The sequence below is a fragment of the Hydra vulgaris genome, chromosome 04, assembly GCF_038396675.1.
Source record: "Hydra vulgaris chromosome 04, alternate assembly HydraT2T_AEP".
Taxonomy (NCBI): domain Eukaryota; kingdom Metazoa; phylum Cnidaria; class Hydrozoa; order Anthoathecata; family Hydridae; genus Hydra; species Hydra vulgaris.
In genome coordinates, this window is record NC_088923.1 from 44253005 (window position 1) to 44273921 (window position 20917).

The following is a 20917-nucleotide window of genomic DNA, read 5'->3' on the forward strand; positions in this document are numbered from 1 at the left end:
ATTGGATAGAAGGAAAGCCGTGGGTTTTTCTTCTATCCAATACGTGATACCTTTTATGCTTTCTATACCTAAAATACATGATATCTCAAGTCAATCTTATTCAATTTTAAGATAAAAATGTTTATTGAGTTATTAAAAATTTGGAAGATTTTTAGCATGGAACTTTCATTCTGAATAGATATTACAAAAATTACTTTGCAGCCAAAATAAAATTGAAAGTAACTATGCTCCCAAGATTCCTGGATATGGCTCCCAGATGTTAAGAGAAAGACAGTTGATTAGGTAAAATTAATTATCTTTATTCTTAATAGAATGTTAATTATTGAAGTTGTAAATATATCTTTACTGCCTTAAAAAAAATTTTTTAGGTAGCCGCAATTTCTGAAACAGCCTTTTTGTTGGTTTTGAGAAAAAAGATAGACTTATCCAAGTAAAAGCAGGAAATAGAGCAACAATGTTTTGTTTTAACATCAAAAAGAAATTATGGAAATAGAAAAATAGGCTTAATTAATGTTTTTTAATTTCCTTCATGTTTCTAAATAAGTATTGACAAAGACATATATTTAGGAAAAGGCAAGATACTTAGCAAGAGAGGGTATTTTATTCACAGCTATAAATTTATATAAAATTCAACAATTACTGAAAATATTGAAAAAATATGCTTTTTTACAATCTATATGAGATAATCTTAGATTTTGCTCTTCTCTCTATATATATTCAACAAATGTTATATCAAACATATAAAAAAAAACAGAAAATAAAATAAAAAGTCAAAATTAACCATAACACTTACAATATTAGCAAGAGCTAACAAATAACTTGGTAAAAAATCTTTGCCATAGTATTCAACCATTTTATAATCTGCTGCTATCATTAGTTCCATAGTTTTAACTGCTTGTACTGATCGACGATGCCTTTTTTTAATATTTGTACTCTTTGAACTTTTTGGTTGTTTTAAATCTAAAAAATAATGTTAAAGTCAAAATTACTCAAAATAAAAGTAAAACAAATAAATTTAAGAATTTAGATAAAAATTATGAATAATAATTAAAAATTCAGATGACTTTTAAGATGTTTAAGGTGTTAACTTTAAAACTCATGTTTAAATTTATTTCTTGTGCAAATTTTAAAAATCAATCTTTCATACAATAAAAATCTATTTAATAAACAATTCTCCCTTTTTTAATATTATAAATAACAAAAAATATAAAAAATTATTTTTTTAGATATTACTTATTTTTGCAGATTTAGGTTGGCACTATAAAAATATATTTTGCACCCTTTAAAATGCCAACATAAATCCAGAATTTTAGACAAAGAAAAAAAAAATATAATTAAATTTTTTTTTTGCTGTAATCAAAGACCTTTATATCTAGATAGTACCTACTAGTGATGTACCAATTAATCGACATTGGCTTAGTCGGACACTTTTTTCACAATTGAAATTGGTATCGGTCTTTTTTTATTAATTTACCCATTTTTCAACTGATGGCATTTTTATATTTTTATCCTGCATTATGATAATAATTAAATAATAAACAAACTAAACTTTATGCATTATTTAAATTTTTTTAATAAATTTTTATTTTAACTTTGTTTACAGACAATATCGTTTATTCTTAAGATGATGTTTATAAGCTTTACAGCTAAATGTACTTATATTATTACCATAATGTTGTTTTTAGAATTATTTTATTTTGGGTTGTTATATTGTTATACTTAAAAGTAACCTTTTTTTTTTTTTAATTTAATTTAATTTTTTTTTATATTCTGATTCATTCCCAAGACTGCAAGAAACCACTATTAACTAGGGAGTTACTAGAAAAAAAGGAGTTATAGAGCATAAAAATGGTTGACAGAGGACTTAAATAGTTTATGGATGTATTAGTCAGGAAAACATGAAGATGGGAGAGAGTTCCAAAGGGTTGAAGTGCGGGAAAAAAGCTAGACGAATTAAAGTTTTTGGAGCATGCTAGGACAGATACAGTAAAAGAATGAGACTTTGATGAATGACAAGTCAAGTGAGAATGAGTTTTGTTTGATGGAACTAGAGATGATAGCTCATTTGAGCTGTGGCCCTGATAATATTTGTAGAAATAGAAAGAGATGCAACTTAACAACAATAGGAAAGAGGCTTAACAATATGTTTTAGACCTTGTCTAGAAGAGAAAGAGCATCATAAAAAGAACCAGCCCAAGTATGACAGTATTCCATACAGGGACAAATAAGAGATTTGTAGAGGTAGAGAGTAGAATCAGGAGAGAAAAAATAGCAAACACAATAAAGAGAATTATCTATATTTGTTCAAATATAGCCTACTATATTTCTATATTTTTGTTATTATTATGTTTTTTATTTTAATTCACCTCCCCATGGCCATGAAGGCCACTCCGGTCAAGGAGGCTCCTTTAGTTATGGAGGCTACTTTAGTTAACCCTCTCTCAACTTTATAACTCCAAAGCACAAACCTTGGCAAACAAGGCTGCTGCGCAGAGAAACAAGTTAAGCGCGTTACTACCAGGGATGTGGTGGGAATCGAACATCACAAAATAAAATTATTCTAAAAACAACTTCTTTATCTAAAAATAATTTAGATATCTAAACAACATATAACTGTTGTTTAGATATCTAAATTACTAATAAATCAATAAAGTATTCTAAGTAAACTGTTTATGATAGTACCATTTTCTTTTTAAAATTGAAATAAAAAGTGTTTCTCTAAAATTTTATTTATTTTTTGAAAGTTTTCTCTTCATAGTAAAAAAATTATAAAATGTATATTTTTTTAACTGAATTTTTCTAATATCTTTCAATGATTTGGCTCTGATTTGGGTCCAAGTACTTGTTTACCAGTACTGATTCCATAAAAAAGATTAAACAATTTGAAGTTTTATTTCTTTACATTTTCAAAATTTTAATAATTAGTTAATTCATTGGTATCAGCATCGGTATCAGCCTTTTCACATTCATTGGTATTGGTATCGGCATCAGCCAAAAAAGTGCTATCAGTACATCACTAATACCTACCCGAACCCAAACACACAGTTAATGTATGTAATAGCTTTCAATGCAGCTCTGGAAACTTATTTGATTGAAAGCTTAAGGGAAACAGATTGTTGCATGACACAAAGCTCCATCGCATCGGAAAAAAACACCACGACTGAAACACCTTCAAGAAATGATTACAAGCTTAAGAAGCTTCCAATTATTTTTACAAGATTAACTCTGCTCTAATTGGTCTGAAAATTGCAATCTAATTTGCTATAAATTTTAGTGTACAAAGGTGCAATAACAGCACTGACACTCACTTCTATTATCCCCTGACTGAAGATTTAAAATAAATAAAATCCCATTGAGTTTGAAATTGCTTGAAAAGTAAAACTTCTAGGAAAGAGCTAGAATCTATAGTGGCTTCAAAAGTTGCTGATAAAAAAAGCTTTATGATATGAATAAATAAACAACATAAAAGGATTATAAAAAAAGTGATGGAGCCACCTCCTTGATTAATGGATGAGCTCATGCAATTCAGTAAACCTTTTTTGTGCTAAGCTTTGCACTTAAAACTCTTCTATTACCAAAAATCCTAATACCATAACACTTTTTTTATGTTTGCAACACTACTCTTTGTGTGACTTAACTCGCTGTTTTTATTTTGATCAACTGTTTTAAAAATATCTCTTTACAAATCAACTACAGTGGTTATTCTAAAGGCTTTCCTTTTATAATTTTAATGGAAACTTTAAAAATTTAATGGAATTTAAATTGCAAAGATTTCCAAAAGGAAGAGAAAATCTCATTTGTTTGAGGTTTGTTTCAACTTAATGTTTTTAAAGTTTCTACCACTTTTGTTGCTATTAGAAACACCTCTATATAAAGCTTCAATGTGAAGTATAAAATAGATCTTGGTTCATTTAATTTTTGGTACAAAAAACTCATCTTGACAAGAAGAATTGATCATTGCATTTTTTTTCACAACCTGAGTTAGTTTTTAGTTTTATATCTATAATTTTAACACTTCTTGCAAATTTAACAACCTTGTTATGATTATATGCATAAGTGTAATGAGATGTGAAACAACATCATGCTTTTCATATTTTTGTTACTATGGATATGGAAATAACTTTTTTAAACTACCGCAACTTATTAAACTAATTTAAAACAATATAGAAATTTTATGGTGTACAAATGTTACAAGATATTTATTTTGATTCTGGTTTTTTAACAAACAAAATATAAATTGTTAAGAGGACTTATTAAATAGTTTAAAAATAATTATATTCTCAACTTTGTAATCCTGTTTTGACAAAAAGTCTTCTCTTTTCAACCGCTTAAAACAGATCTTAAACCTGATCTGGTTTATCACATAATCTTTAAGCCTCTATGTACTATGACAAATAGTTCTTATAAAAATGGTATTTTTCCAAATATATTTAAGGTAGACAAAGTTTATCCTATACACAAAACGGATTCTCTTCTGGACTACTCCACTACTCCAGTTATTGACCCATTTCTCTTCTTTCCAACTTGAGTGAAATGTTTAAAAAAGCAATGCAAACTGCAACACTACTATTAGAAGTATTCCTTTTCTTTGATTTTCCTATTATCTTTGAGATCAAAACATAATTTGTTTCAATTAACAATATTAGCATAATTTGTTTCAATTAACAATATTAATAATATTAACAGAACCAAAGAAATCTTTTAATGGCGTTATACAAGTCTCAGTTTCAGGAGCATTACTTTTTTTTATTTTTATCAATGATTTGAATATTTTACTTAAATTTTCTACTACTTATCACCTTGCAGATAATACTAACTTTTTCCTAATTAACAAATCACTTAAAAAACTTAACTAAAATATGAATCACAATAAATCCAACAATTTTTAACTGCCACTGCTCCGATAAATTATCTGAAAAAAAAAAACTCTAAAAAACTGGAAATTATTATATTTAAATCTGTTCAAACAAAAATAAAAAAGCAAAAAAAAATTCAGATTAAGTGGAAAGAAAATAAATCCAGTAAACTCTATTAAATATCTTGGAATCAAAATAGACTCTAATTTATCTCATGCATCACATATTAAAGACTTAACATTGAAATTAAGCAGATCAAATGGCATTTTAGCTAAAATTTATCATTGTGTTAACCATGAAGCTTTGCCTAAAATATATCATGCTATATTTCACTCTCATCTCAGATATACTTGTCAAGTTTGAGGACAATCGAAACAGCTTACAGCTTACAACTCATTGCCAAAATAAAGCTCGAGAGTTAATTTATTTCCAACATACTAATTCAAACTGTAGTATACTACAGTATAACTGTAGTATTTTTTATCATGAGTCCTAAAAATGATTATAGTGACCTAATTCAACTATCAAAATGCCAATTTAGAACCAAAATCATCGCCTACTTCAGAAATATATCAAATTTTTACTTATAAAGAAAATTGTAACTATATTCTACAATCTGCTTGCAACTTTGAGTTATCTGTACCTAAATATCAAACTGTTCATTATGGTTATGAATCCAAACAATATAAAAGCAAACATGGAACAATCTCACTTCCTAACTAAAATCTCTTAAATCATTCTCAAAATTTAAAACAGCTCTCTTTACATATGTTTTAGAAAAATGTTTATAAATTTTATAATTTTCACCACTTATTATTAATAACCCTAACTCTATTGCTATTTATCTAATATTTTTTTTAATGTTGTGTTATAATACTAATTTAAGTATCTTTAGTTAAATTTATTACTTAATATTTCTTAAAATGAAATCTTTTAATCTTATTATTATTGTTATTATTTTTATACTTTTATCATAACAAATATTATTATTCTTACTGTTGGTAATATTGTTACAATTAATGTTATATTATTGTTTTTGTTTTATTATAGTTGTTGTTGTTGTTGTAATTATTATAACTAATCTTATTTATTGATGCAACAACTTTATTCAGAATATATATTTGATTTGATTTTGATTTCTGTTCTGCAAGCAAAAAGCCTTCCGTTTTACAATTAAAAAGTATTATCTATATTTATATGTATACATATTTGTTTTTGCCTATATCTTCAGGAGAGTGCTAGATGAATTAAAATAAATTAAGTTAAAACAGAGCTGTATTTATATATTTTTTATAAAAAAACAAACATACTTTTTACAACAATAAGTTTCATGCTTAATGCAATCATCTGATAAGAAATGTGATTTTTTTCTCGTGGAAAAATAATTCTGTACAAGAGAAAAATGCATCAGAAAAATCTAATCTTTTTGTTTGTGGTTATTCACCAAAAATTTGTTCTAATGGCAACACTTGGATATTAGTTCACTTTTTTTGTTAAATAATTATCTGGGATTTTTATACAATAACATTATTAGTTTTTCTTTATTATTATTAATTTTCATTATCATTAGTGTTGCCATGACAACAAATTTTTGCTGGATAACTATACACCAAAAGATTAGATTTTTCTAACGCATTTTTCTCTAGTACAAAATTATTTTTCTTCAAGAAAAAAATCACAATTTTAACTGATGATTGCATTTAGCATGAAACTTAAAAATGTGTAGTTTAATTTTTTTTTTTTTAGATTAGTCACCTCCCCAAGGCCCGAGGGGGGCCTCTACAGTCGAGGAGGCTACTCATTTTTTTGTGTTTTTTTTATTTTTTTAGTTGTTATTCGTGGTGCAACCCTCTCTCAACTCTTTAACTCAGAAACAAGGCCGCTGTGCAGAGAAACTAAGTTGAGCGCGGTACTTCCAGGGACGTGGTGGGAGTCGAACTCCGAACCTCTCGCTTACAAAGCGAGCGCTCTTACCACTTATTATACCGCATATATATATATACATATATATATACATACTCACACCGCATATTATACCGCATATATATATATACATATATATATACATATATATATACATATATATATATATATATATATATATATATATATATATATATATATATATATATATATATATGTATATATATATATATATATATATATATATATATATATATATATATATATATATATATATATATATATATATATATATATATATATATATAAATGTATGTACGTATGTATGTATGTATGTATGTATGTATGTATGTATGTATGTATGTATGTATGTATGTATGTATGTATGTATGTATGTATGTATGTATGTATGTATGTATGTGTGTATGTATATATGTATGCATGTATGAATGTATATTGTGAATGTTTTTTTTAAAAAGTTAACTTTTATGAAGAAAAAATTAGCTAATGGAATACCGTTTTTCAAAAACATTGGTAATGAATGATGATAGTTTAGTAGATCAGATTTCCAGACAATAGCATGTTTAGCGTCGCCACCATAAATTCGTTTTGGTAAAGGATTTATAACATAGGTATTTTCTTTAGTATGAACTGTACCACTCTGTTAAAAAAATATCTTTTGCATACTTTAACATAAGTGCTACCAATAAAATCACATTGATATATATAAATAGGATTAAGTGTAGCCTATATATATATATATATATTTGTAATGGTAAACAGTTAATGGTTAAAAAAGAAATCTCTTATTGTTATTTGATATTATTATTTTATAGATTTTGAAATAAAGCAGTATCTAAAGTTTATTTTAAGTTATTTAGGCATGAAGCACAAAACTATTAGCCTGACCATCATTGAAAACTTGACTTTGAAACCACTAAAATATAATTTCTATTATCAAACTGTCTATAAACTATTATCAAAATTAATTTCTAATGTCAAACTGTGCATAAATTAATGAAAAAATAAAATATAGCTGTAACCTAGAGGAATCAGTACCTTCATACTTCATTGTAATAAAACCTCAGGCATAATTAAATTCACCCACTTGCAGTCATCACAAAACTTATATCAACACAGGCGCAAAAAAATAATTTGCACACTTTCATATTTTTTTACCAACAAAACAATCTCTTGTTGACCAACAAAAAAAATTTTAGAAATGCTCAAGCTATTTAGCAAGTCAAGTATGTTAATAACCTCAATTCTGGAAAAGAGAGTAATACAATTTAGAATTACTGCTTTGGGTTAAACAAAAAATAAACAATTTTCTTTATATTACTTTTTTCTGTTTTCAATATGACCAATTTTACACTATATTACTCAGTGATGTAGTGTCAGCTACAGCAAACTGCATACTATTTATAAAATCATTATTCTGATATACCATCAGTGAAAGTTGAATTGCATATCATAGTATTGCAGTAAGTTCTGTAATCTTTTATATCTAGAGCTAACTTATCAATATTTTAAACTAATACTATTAGTAACATTTTAAATGTTTATAGTTTAATATCAACTAAATTTATAAAACTTAAAAAAAACATCAAGCAACTCTCTCTCTCTCATGAAATACTGTTATTTATATAAAAACATACAATTCCTCTTCCTGAGAGATGAATTGAGGCATAAGAACTTTTATCACCATCGACAAAGCCAGAACTAAAATGACCAGTGAAACCAGAGTACTTCTCAACTGTTCCATTAGCATTATAAAACTCTACCAAATGGGACTTTGCAATAAAATCATTCTTTGCATTTAAGTTAAGGCGAAATTTTATACCAAAAGCTTTAAACTTTACTAAAACTTTATCTTTTGATTTAGACAAAATATGTTGCGAAATGTTAGTAACTTCATAAAATGGAACTAAAAAAATAATAAAACATATTTTAAAATTATATAAAAGCAATAACAGAAATATATCTTTAACAAATATCATACAAAATAACAAGTAAAAAATATTTATTGATTTTAGAGCATAGCATTTTTTGATTTTTTGAAAAATGAATTTATAATATATCTAGAGAGTTGCAGTCTAGATATATCATATATATACTAAATGGTTAAAAATTTATTGAAACTTGGTGTAAAATTTAATCTTTTAACAATGAAATTAATTTCTAGGTTAAAAAAACTAAAAGCGTTTAAAGCATCAATTTTCTTTGTTCTCATAGAATAATTGCTAATGTTTACAGACTCTTTTTTTTTTGCTCTGCTTGAGAAATTTATTAAAACCTTTTTATTTTGAGTATCTAAATAATTCTGAGAAAGATTGGCTAGATACTCAAAATATTTTATACAAAGATGAAATTAAAAAATAATTTATTTTTACCTAAGCTGTCTGAAATTAGCTATGGTAATTTAATACACATATTTTGTAAAATCATTTAACTTATAAAGTAGAAAAAATTAAAAAAAAACTGTAAATTTCCTTATGCTTTCAACAATTAAGTTTGAAAAAAATTTACAAGGTATTTTTTATTTGTTGATTTCAAATAGCCAATAAACTATTTTTAATTATTTAAACAAAACTTGTCTTTGAACATGGGGATTGCATTTTTTACAATATTTGTAATAATATTAATAATAATAATAAGACTTATTAATAATAAGATAATTCATAATAAAATAATAATTATTATAATTATAATAATATTATTCAACAATATATTATATTGTTCATGACTGTTTTAATTTTGCACTAAATAACAAGGTTAAAAAATCTAAAAAAAAACTCAAAATCATTCCACAAAAAAAAAAGTTTAAATAAATGAAAATCTATTTAAATTTTCTTTTCAACTGTACGTGGTACTATGGTACGCTTGATATTTTAGACAACTATTTTTATTTATGCGATACGCGGGGTTTCCAGGCAACTCCTAGCAAATAAAAAACGCTGTGTCTAGCGCAACTGTACCATCGCACTTCGGAAAATAAAGGTCTCTTTTGGATCAAAAATTAATAATTTTTTGTTACTAAAGAGATTAAGTGTTGATATTTTGCGTAAATGTAAAGTAGTATATGGCGCTCTTCTAAAGAAATATATTTTATAAAAAAATTTTGGATATAAAATTCGTAAATAAAAATCAAAAAATTCAAAATTTTCATATTTATTTTTAAATAAACATGTTCTTTTTAATTATATGAAAAAACTTTGAAAGTATTCGAAACAGCAAAAAATACATAAAATGCTTATTTAATTTGAAAATGTATTCATATTAAAAATATATATATATAAAAAACATTTATATGAGCTTTTGGCTAAACTCTAGACTAAAAATAAACACGTATTTTTTGAACTTTCGAAAAAAACATTTTTTTTTTTTTTTTGCGCATCTTCTGAAAGTTGACCAATAGGCAGTGCTGTAAAATGTTTTATGATATTTTCTCTGTGAAGTAAAATTTTGTGTACTGAAGACGGCATATAGTTCACGGTATAATTACTCACATAAATGTGGGCAGTTTCTGTAGCATATATACCAAAACTTTCAGCATTTATCATAACACCTAAGGAGAGAGCTTGTACAATTTTGTAAAATCAAATTTTTATTTACTCCAGTGATTTCAAAAGAGCAGCTTGCATTGTAAAAAAAGTTCCTAGCAGTATTACTATCATTGGTAGCAGTATTACCATCATTGGTAGCAGTATTACCGTCATTGGTATAACCACTTACTTGTTTCGGTTTGTTGACAGTTAACCCTAGCTGCTCACGAAAACGTTTCTGCTCTTCTTTTTTTTCTTTTGTCATTTTTTTTCTTTACTTTTAGCTGACCATGTTTGGAAAGACATGGTGTAGAAAATATGTAGTATTTTTCCATACACCGAATCCAGGCATGTAGTGTGGACAGTCCGTATTAATACGAACTTTCATTTTCGAGCCTAGCAGACACTTTAGTCAAATCGTTCATTTGTCGTGTAGACGTAGAATGTAGGTGGAGCTACACGTACATGTAGACGCAGAAGGCGTATCCGTTAATACTTGAGCCACTTCTCCATCTATCATTGTTAAAAAAGTTCATGTTTCACTAGTATTCCATTACAACATTTGTTAAATATAGATGGCCGTAAAGAGTTTGTTTGAAATTTAATTTAAAAAAAACTATTGTTATAAACAGATATAGTTTGAAACCACTATACAAAGCGGTTTTCTGTTTTCTGACTTTTAACACTTTTTTATCTATAATTTTAGAAACCGCATGTATCCGCACCTGATTTTTAATAAACCAATTTTATAGACATCTAAGCTACAAATTAATTTACAAAAATAAAACGTGGGAAAGCGTAGGTGACTACTAAAAATATTGGTAAACTTTAAGATTTTTTATTTTCTAGCTCATTTTGTAGTTTAATTAATTATTAGTAAACAAAACCATACAATTAAAAATATGAATTTTGTTCTAAAATCTCCACAACATGATGTTTTAAAAAATGTTGTTTTAAAAAACACTTTATACTTATTCATAAAAAGTTTTATAGAAAATAACTTTTAAAGTGATGAAGCAACTAAGTTTCAATTGAAGATTTACAAAAATATGAAACAGTTGGGCTTCAAAAATTATCTTTTTACATAAAATTTGCTGAAATCTCTACATTATAGTAAAGAATAATTATTGAACTATTAAAAAAAATTAAAATATAATTTCTGGAGCGAAATTGAAATTTGAGCAAAAAACATCTATGGTACGTTTTTGTAGTAGAGAAGATGGGGCACCTTGATCTGTGGGGCAGCTTGATCTTTTTGCGCTGCATCATCTATTTGTCACGGTCGTTTAGACTTTAGAAATAAGTGGAAAGTTATTATACGCAAGCGCAGTAGAGTTAAAAATAATTTAGAATTTTAATATATATATATATATATATATATATATATATATATATATATATATATATATATATATATATATATATATATATATATATATATATATATATATATATATATATATATATATATATATATATATATATATATATATATATATATATATATATATATATATATATATATATATATATATATATATATATATATGTATGTATATATATATATAACCACATCGGAAAAGAGTACCATAGCAACAGGTTACAAAAGTTTAATGATTAAGATTTTCTTTTAACCCTGCAAAAAAAATTGAATCCTCATATAAACAAAAAATACAAAAAAGATAAAAGGTTCATCTTGCAGAATAATTTTAAATTAAAAAATTTCTACGCTCAAAAATATTTTAAAAAAGGTTTAAAAATTGTAAACAAAAACACTAAGGTTGCTTTAGCTGAAATTAGATTTTATTCACAATCAGAGGTCTTGTATTTTATTTGAAAAATTTCTTCGTACAGCTACAAGTTATTTTCAAAATAATTCCATGAAAAAACTAGTTAAAAACCTATTTAATTATCTAAAATTGAACAAACTACTCGTTGTCAATGATTAGTTTTTATAACGCTGTTACCGTAGCCATTTTAAAAATTCTTCAATAAATGTAATTCCACTGCGCATGCGTATAATAACTTTCCTCCTGCAAACGACCGTGTTATAATTATATCTGCGTGACGTCATCAGTTGCTATCCGTATAGACTTCCGGCTATTTATTTTCGTTGTTGTTTTGCAAAAAAAATAATTTTATATTAATTATATTTATTATAAATAGATGATGTAGCGCAAAAAGATCAAGCTGCCCCGCAGATCAAGGTGCCCCCATCTCCCCTACTATTTTCGACTGTGCGTCGCTTTAATTTTTTCTTAAAGTCATGGTAGTGATTTCTGATTGGTTGATTTTTTTTATTTATTTATTTAAAGAATGCATGCCAAAACCAAAATCCTCAATTGATGTACGTGCGCTTCATTTCGCCTATCCCTAAAACAGTTGATGTATATACACTTACTGCGCCTATCCCTATATCAGTCGATGTATGTAAATAATAAAAATCAATGTAACTTTAAATATACAACAATAATAATAAATTTCAATAAAAAATAGTTAAAAAATATAAAAAAAAATTTTCTAAGGTAAGGACTTCGATCTCGGATCACCGTGGAAGATGAACCAATATGATACTTCAATCCTAAACGTGCATTGTAAAACGGCAATTCTTTTTAAATTTTTACAAATAAAACTTTCAAAATCAACTAATTATATTCGCAGCCGTAACTTAAAATAAACCAATCAAAGTTTATTACCGTGACTTTAAGATAATAAATTAAAGCAACGGTATCGTTGCGCTTGCCACAACGAATAAAAAAAATAAACAAAAAAATAAATAAAATCAGACCGAAAAGAATTCTTCAATCCAAAAATTCACTTCATGAATTTTTAAATAAAATGATAAAATCAGACCGAAAGGAACTCATTAATTATGGGGCTGGGCTGATTTTTTTGTTTGGGGCTGTTCATTAGTTATTGACATAATTAATGAACAGCCCCAAACAAAAAATTTTGTTCATTAATTATGTCATAATAGGGGGAAGAGGAAAGGGGTGAGGGGAGGTCTAAAATTTTTTGACAAATGTTGACAAGGGGGAGGGAAGGAAGGGAATCAAGAAAAGTTGACGTCAGCAATGGAGATATTCAAATGTTGATGTAATTTTATAGGGGGTCTCTGGAAGTTTGACAAGTAGTTGACTAGGTGTAGGGAGAGAGATAACAATTGTCAAAATCTGTTAAAATAATTAATAGATAGCATAATTAATAATTAATAGATTATAGATAGAATTAATAGATGATAGACAACATAATTAATAATTATTAGATGATAGATAGCGTAATTAACAGATAGCATAACTAATAGATGGCATAATTAATAGCCCCTTCGCTTAAATATTGTTCTGTAGTTAAATAAGACAAAAGCATCAATATGTAAGTATGGGCATTTGGCAGTCCCTTTAAAACCGTTCATTTCTGTTGCGTTAAAATTAACGGAAAAAAAAGTTTTTAACAGTAAATTTCCATTAACGGCTATTAACATATTTTAACAGCCGTTAAATTCCGTTAACGGCCCATAAGATACCTTCAGTTTTTTTTTTTCTTATTTATTTATTTAACCATAAAATATGAAAAATTTACAATAATATATTATAAACTCACATAAATAAAGTTAGGTGTCACTCGTATAGTTAAAAACTAGAAACTAGTCCTTAGAGTGACACCTAAAAAAACAAAAAACTAGTTAATAAAACATAGAAAGAATTTAAAAGAAAAGAAAAATTTTTTGATACAGGATCTACCATAACTTGCAATTCCTTTGATAAGTTGCGCGACTGCTGAATAACTTTAAAAAGATGTATTGCTATAACTTTGGATAATATTTCTGAATTAAACAGGTGAATAAATTTTTATGACGTCGGTGATTAAATACTCCAGATTTATTGACGGTTCATAGTTTGCACAAGACAGTCGTAGAAGTCTGTTTGCCGTTGTTAGCCATCAAGAGTGATTTAAGTCCCCGGAGTTCTCTTTGAAAAAACTAGTAAACCGTTACCTTTTTAACCTTTAAATTTAACCAAAATTGACATGAAAAAGTTTTTATTCCTCCATTCAACCCCTCTAATTTTTTTCAAGAGTTTTATATTTTTGTCTATCAAAAAAAAAAAAAAATTTGAATATTAATTCCCAGAAACTTCTTGGTTATACTGTCTATAATAGGTTCATCTGTTTTTGAGAACAATAGGAATACACCATCCTAACTAACAGAACCATTTCTTTCAATCGAAAAAGCATCAGAAAGTGATAATGTGATTATTATTCTAATATTTTAGCTGTAGATTAACTTTTGATCTCGCTTTAGGCATAAATGTGACATAACAACGCTTGTTTGTAAACCGCCGCTCCATACTTTTTCTTCTGACCTTCATGTCAAGTTTATTTTATGTAAGTTTATCAACGTTTTCAACATACATTAGCCTTAGAGTTCCATATTCTTGAATAAAATATTGCTCTGTAGAAAGAACCTTGACAGTTCAACAAACACATTTCTCTAAACACACATTTATTGGTGGAAATGTCAAACATTTTATGCCCATCTTCTTTGAAAGTACTAAGTTTGCAATCAATTCTTTTGTGTTTATAATAACTTTTTATAATTACCATGACAGGAATAATTAACAAATTATGTATACGCAACCACTTGGAGTTAAGCCATGGCCTACTATATTGCACGTTTATGTTATATTTTAGTGGTCGATTCTAAGTAGGGTTGCTAGATACATGAGTCCTAAAGGAGGACATAAAAAGACCAAATAGAGGATAATAAAGGATATCCCCAATGTCTTATTCAAAGTATCTATTTAGACTGAAAATGAAACAGATTGTGGTAGATTTTAATTCAATTTCAATTATAGTGGTAGAGCACAGAAAGACACTTTTCATGAAAGATTTAAAAGAAGTTTTAAAAATATGCAGAAATGCTTCACTAAGAAAAATGAAGTGTTTTTGCAAATAAAATTTTTTGAAAAACTTTACTAAAAATCCATAATGGCGCAAAAACAGTGCAAATAAAGCCTAATTCTTATGTTTTCAAAACATGTTATCTTGATTTCAAAACATGTTATCTGTTAAAAACCATGAATCAAACTTTGCAGATCTGTTGATGACATTATTTTACTCCATTTAACAGATAGATTTTTAATTAGTCCTTTTATATGTAAAGACCTTTTTTTTAAATAAGTTAAAAAATTGTACCATTTACAAGCAATTTAAATAAGTTAAAACTAAAAGTAATGAGTTTTAAAAATAAATAAAACCTATCTGTAAAATGAATTCTAATGTTTTTAGGAAAATGTCCTGAAAATTTCAGAACAAAAGCTTTATTCAATCAGAAAAAAACATGTTTAAAATCTTGATAAAGTATGAAAAACTCAACTTGCAGAAAAAACAAAAAAATTACAAAATAAAGAAAAATCACATTTAAACAGTAAAATCATGTTAAAATTCTCCTGAAACATATGAGTCTTGAGGTTCCTTAGCTTTAAGATTCTTACTGAATCCTTTTTTTTATTGCTCTTAGTTTTTTTCTGTCTCTTTATCGTAATAGTAGTTTTACATTTTATTTTTTTTACTCTTACATTGTCTGCTAAACTTGTTGTCAATTGTGTAAGATTTCCTTGTATATAAAAAGCTGTAATACTTTTAATTCATTATTTCTACCATCATTAAAATGTAAAATAGCAGAGTTTAGACTTATTTCCACAACATCTTCACAAATACGATTTTAAGTACCTTGGACCATATGGCTGAGTTAAGCACTTTATTTGAATTTTATGTTTGACCATGCAAACATCCAGTATTTGCACCAAGATGAATCTATTCGTGGAAAAAACTGATGTCATTCAGGATTTAGAATATCTGTAAAATGAAAAAACAACTGCAAAAACAGCTTTCTTCATTGCATACAGATTATTAAGGTTTATTCTAATGGCCAAAAACACAAGTAGTTTTGCATTAAGTTGATGAAACTTTCAGTAAGTTTCACTTTTTCTGAGATAAGTATTCTAATGCCTTTATGAGACTTAACAATGTTACACAATTGAGTGCATAATCGTTTTTGAACAAGAACTTTATTGGCGTTATATCATATTCACTATATGGGTTGGCTTTTACTCCATCCATAAAAGAACTTGTATTGCTATCTCCTAAGTATTCTTGATAAATAAGAGTGTTCTTTAAAACAGAACCCTTGAAAATGTTAACTGCTCTAGCTGATTCCACTGCACCTGATGACCTATTATGATCAATTCGGCAGTAATGGTTAATTTTCCTATGATTATAACCAGCTGTATTTTCTTTTCCTACCCATATTCTGCAACCATAGTCTTGATTTTATTTTTACATCAACACATTTATCAACTGCTGTAGCAGTAATCACCCCATCCAAAGATAAATGACCACGCTTTTGCCATGAACCATCAATTGATATCCAAACACATAAAATATCTTTGACAGTTTCAATATGAGGAGCTTTCATTGCTGCTGTTTGTAGCAGCAATTGAGCCATTAAGCGGTGAGCAGTTGAGGAGCTTTCATTTCTGCTGTCTGTGGCAGCATTCTTATAAGCTTTCATAACCTTTTTGTTGATACAACAAAATCCATTTTATGACAAACATTTAAAGTTTATTAAAGGTGCAAATGTACTTATTGATGAAAAACCACAGTCAATTTCAAGAAAAGCTTTTACTGAACGTGCATTCGCCTCAGATATATTTTGACCATTAGTTTCCTTCTTCTTCTTTATTTCTTGGGAAGTGTTAATTATTTTATTCCATGAAAAAAACTGTTTGTAGTTAGAACATGAGAGAACCCAAAGGTGTATTGTCCAATAACAGTACCCAAAGGTGTATTGTCCAAGTTGCCAGTAATACAAACTATTATTTAATATTGTGTAACACTTAAATATATCAAAACTGTCACAAAAAAAACAACATCAAAAAGATTTTTTAAATTATCTTAACACGTGTTAAATATTTAATACATTTAAGCGTGTTTTTTTTTTAAGTTTTCTTTTATTTTCATGGATTACTTAAGATTGTTGCAAGCATCAAAATGTTTCTCCGAATTAAATTATTATACATAAATATCGTAAACAAATATCTTTATAAAAAAACAACAATTCAACGTTCAATGTTACAGTGTTACAATATTTTAATGTTACAGTGGCCCAATAAATTAACTACAGTAGCCTATTTATTACATAACATCTATTTCGGAAGAGCCAACATTATCGAGAAGATTCTCATTAGCAATTATATACATATGTATTATATACATATGTATAGAAATGAAAAAATGTAAGATTCTTTAAATTGTACTTTGTGATAATGATGCCTTTTACAGAATCGACTAAAAATCTGTTCTTTTCCTTTGTTCATTGAGCATTAATTTAAGAGATTACTTATTATTTATCATTAATTAAGGAGATTACTAATTCGGCACTCTTTTAACATTTACGCTGTGTTCTGGGATAAAGAAGTAAAAGAAAAAAGTTTGTTTTTACTTCTCTATCTCACGACACTTGGGATAAAGAACTAAAGGACGCATCCTGTGATAAAAAAGCATCTCTTAAAAACAACTTGTATTTGGACAAATTTTAAAAAATGAAGACCTTTCAAAAAACTGTTTGTTTTAGTTTTGCACAAATGATTTAAACTTACAGTATTCATCAAACTGTTACACATTCTCTACAATAAATACTTTCTTATTAACGCGTAAAATGCGTGCTAAAAGGTGTTTTATTTTGCTTAAATATATCCTACAAATTTAATAATATTAATGAAAACGTTTCAACCATTCTTCTGATTGTAAATTTTAGTTTAGATTTCACCCACTTTTTTGTCAAATTATTGAATAAAGATCAGAAATATTAAATAACGATCAGAAATATTTTCTGTGAACCATGCTTGATAACATCCATCGAAGGACCGAAATAAAATTGTCACCTAAATATTTCAACAGTTGATCAACAGAATGGGGGCCAATAACCTGATTTACAAATCCCTCAGTTTTTATTTTTGAACATGTAGCATTTTAAATGATTTCCAAATCTTCAAATAATAAAACTAGCTGCGCAGAATAAACATTAAACTAGCTGCGCAGATCATCGAGTTGTTCGACTGAAAATTAAAAACTGTACGAAATGCCAAATTTTCCTGTGTGTTTTCTGAAACATCTTTGAGATTTTTTGGCTAAAAAAGATGTCAACTTATTTAATGACGCTGACACTTAACTAGGTTTTATGTTTCTCATTGCAAACTTAAGACTTCAAGTCAGTAGCTATCAAAAATTTTACCCTTTGCCTCATTTATTTTGTCGCATTCTTCAGCAGAAAACAAATACTTATTTTTTATAGTGCATAAAAACTTGCATTTTCTCTTTGTATAAATTGAAGTCATTTTTATACAGAGAGAAGCTATTTGGTTTAATTGTCGTTTTTGCAAAGTAAGTTTTTGTTTAAGCGCTAACTGACATCATCAAAATCCGTTGACTTATAAAATAGAACCGACGTTTTAATAATATAGGAATAGAAAGTCAAGATATTTTTAGCTTTGCCTGCGGGTTAAAGGATTGAGAAGTGAGATATATCCTTCTTTTATTGCTTGGCAACCTTAGTTCTAAGAAGATTTCTAATTTACACAACAGTAAAGAAATAATCATATTTTTATGATTTTTTTTTTTTTATTGTTTAATTCATATATTTTTTTTAATTTTAAGTGCTTATAAGCACTTTGAATAAAAAAAATATATACATTAATTAAGTAAAGAAACACCAACTCAGCAATTAGAACTAATTTGTGAAATATAATGATTCCTTCTTAGTATAAATTTTACTAGCCAAAACTTAGTATAAATTATACTATTAAAAAATCAAATTTTAATATAATTTTTACGAAAAAAAAAAGAAAAAAAAAAAAAAATTAAAAAATTATTTATTTATTCAATTTTATAAAATTAAACTTTTAAACTATAAAAATGCAAATTTTTTGAAGTTTAACTACTGGAAAATATAAGGTTATGCTATAATATTAACTTTTTTTTAGTATGTCTTGCTTTTATTTAAAATGTAATTAAAACCACTATAAATTTAGGACTCTAAACTAGGTATTTTCACTAAAAAACATTGGGCAATTTGAGCATAACACGAAAATAGTGTCCTATCCATTTTTTCCTATCCATTGTTGACTAAACGAAATTGGAACGGATTTCTAGTTATCACATTTTTCTTTACAAAAAATTAAACATCTATACTTTAACATCAAAGTTCATTTATGACTCTTTCATGCTAGAAACTTAAAAGCTTTTTTTTCAGAGATATTTTTTTCTTGCATTTTGAATTTTCGCATTGATAACATTAACGACTTTGACTTGCTTTATTTATGGCGGAAACGTACACGCCAGTAAGCCGCTGTACAAATCCTCTATTTATCCGGACGGAGGTGTTTCGTATACGGCATCGTTTGGATCATTTAGGCACCAATTTTTGTACAAACGTTTTTTTGATACAAAAAAATGTATGGCGTAAGACGATAACCAGCAGCTCTGATACAATATTCAACTGTATCATTGGATTTTTTCATTGTTGCAAATCACTTTCAATTTTCGTTTAGCATCACGTCTGCAAACTATGTAATTCTTTCCTTGATCACCAAAGAAGCCGATTTTATCAAGTTTCTACAAATGACATGAAGTGTTTTTGTTCATATCTGCTTTATTGAATTCTCTTTGCAGTGTGTTGAAATACTTCGCTACTATTTCTTGCGTGCAATAAGCGACTTAGAGTGATGAAATATTGTCAACAGCACTGATGCTTAACCTATGACTCCACCGGTTGGTGAAAAACTTATAGCAATATTTCCCTGGTGTACCGTTTAGAAACAGATGAGACTGACCTTGCTGTTTCAAATAGTCGGTAACTAAAGTAATGACGTCATTCTAAGCTTTACCTAAGTCCAATTGGATAGTTTGATGAGTGTATCTACCGGAGATGGTTCAAAATATTGTCGCAATCTTGTGCTTGAAGCACTTCTAATTGTTTCACTTATACCGTTGACACGCCTATAAAGAGTTGTCAATGGTATGCTGAATAGTTCAGCAGCTTTGTTGAGTGAAAGTTCGCAACTTTTTATTTTCCCCATTGTAAGCACAACTAGGTCTTCGGTGAATGTTTTTTGTTTCTTTTTGCGTGCAAGTTTTTTCTAGGCTATATCAGAATAGATTTGTAAAAATTGATTTAAAAGTCTGTTCAGAAAAAGATTCTCTACAATATGATCAAAAAATATTTTATTATATATTTGAACCGATACTTCGCTGATCTATCGTGATAGTATAGATCGAGTGATCAGCCATCGATGGCTGATGTTTATATATTTAAAATAACAATAACAATTTTCTTCAAAGCAATTTTTAAGCTCACAAAAAGTTATGTGCTATTTATGGTGACGAAGCTTTAAAAAGGAAATGCAGTGTCAAAATTGGTATGCCAATTTTCGTTCTGGTGATTTTTCACCCAATGATAAAAAACGCTCCGGTTGTCCAGTTGAAGTTGATGACAACCAAATCAAAGCATTAATCGATTCGGATCGTCACAGTACA

The 20917-nt window shown here is 27.3% G+C and overlaps 1 protein-coding gene across 1 annotated transcript in view; it reads right to left on the minus strand.

Annotated features, from left to right (window-relative positions):
• Positions 1–20917, minus strand: part of LOC100204925 (A disintegrin and metalloproteinase with thrombospondin motifs 6) — a 105554-nt gene that overhangs the window by 73453 nt on the left and 11184 nt on the right. The window contains exons 3-5 of the mRNA XM_065796428.1: positions 8438–8706; positions 7296–7440; positions 794–960 (exon numbers count right to left, since the gene is read on the minus strand). Of these exons, the coding sequence (XP_065652500.1) occupies positions 794–960; positions 7296–7440; positions 8438–8706 (581 nt within the window). The remainder of the gene's footprint in view (positions 1–793; positions 961–7295; positions 7441–8437; positions 8707–20917) is intronic.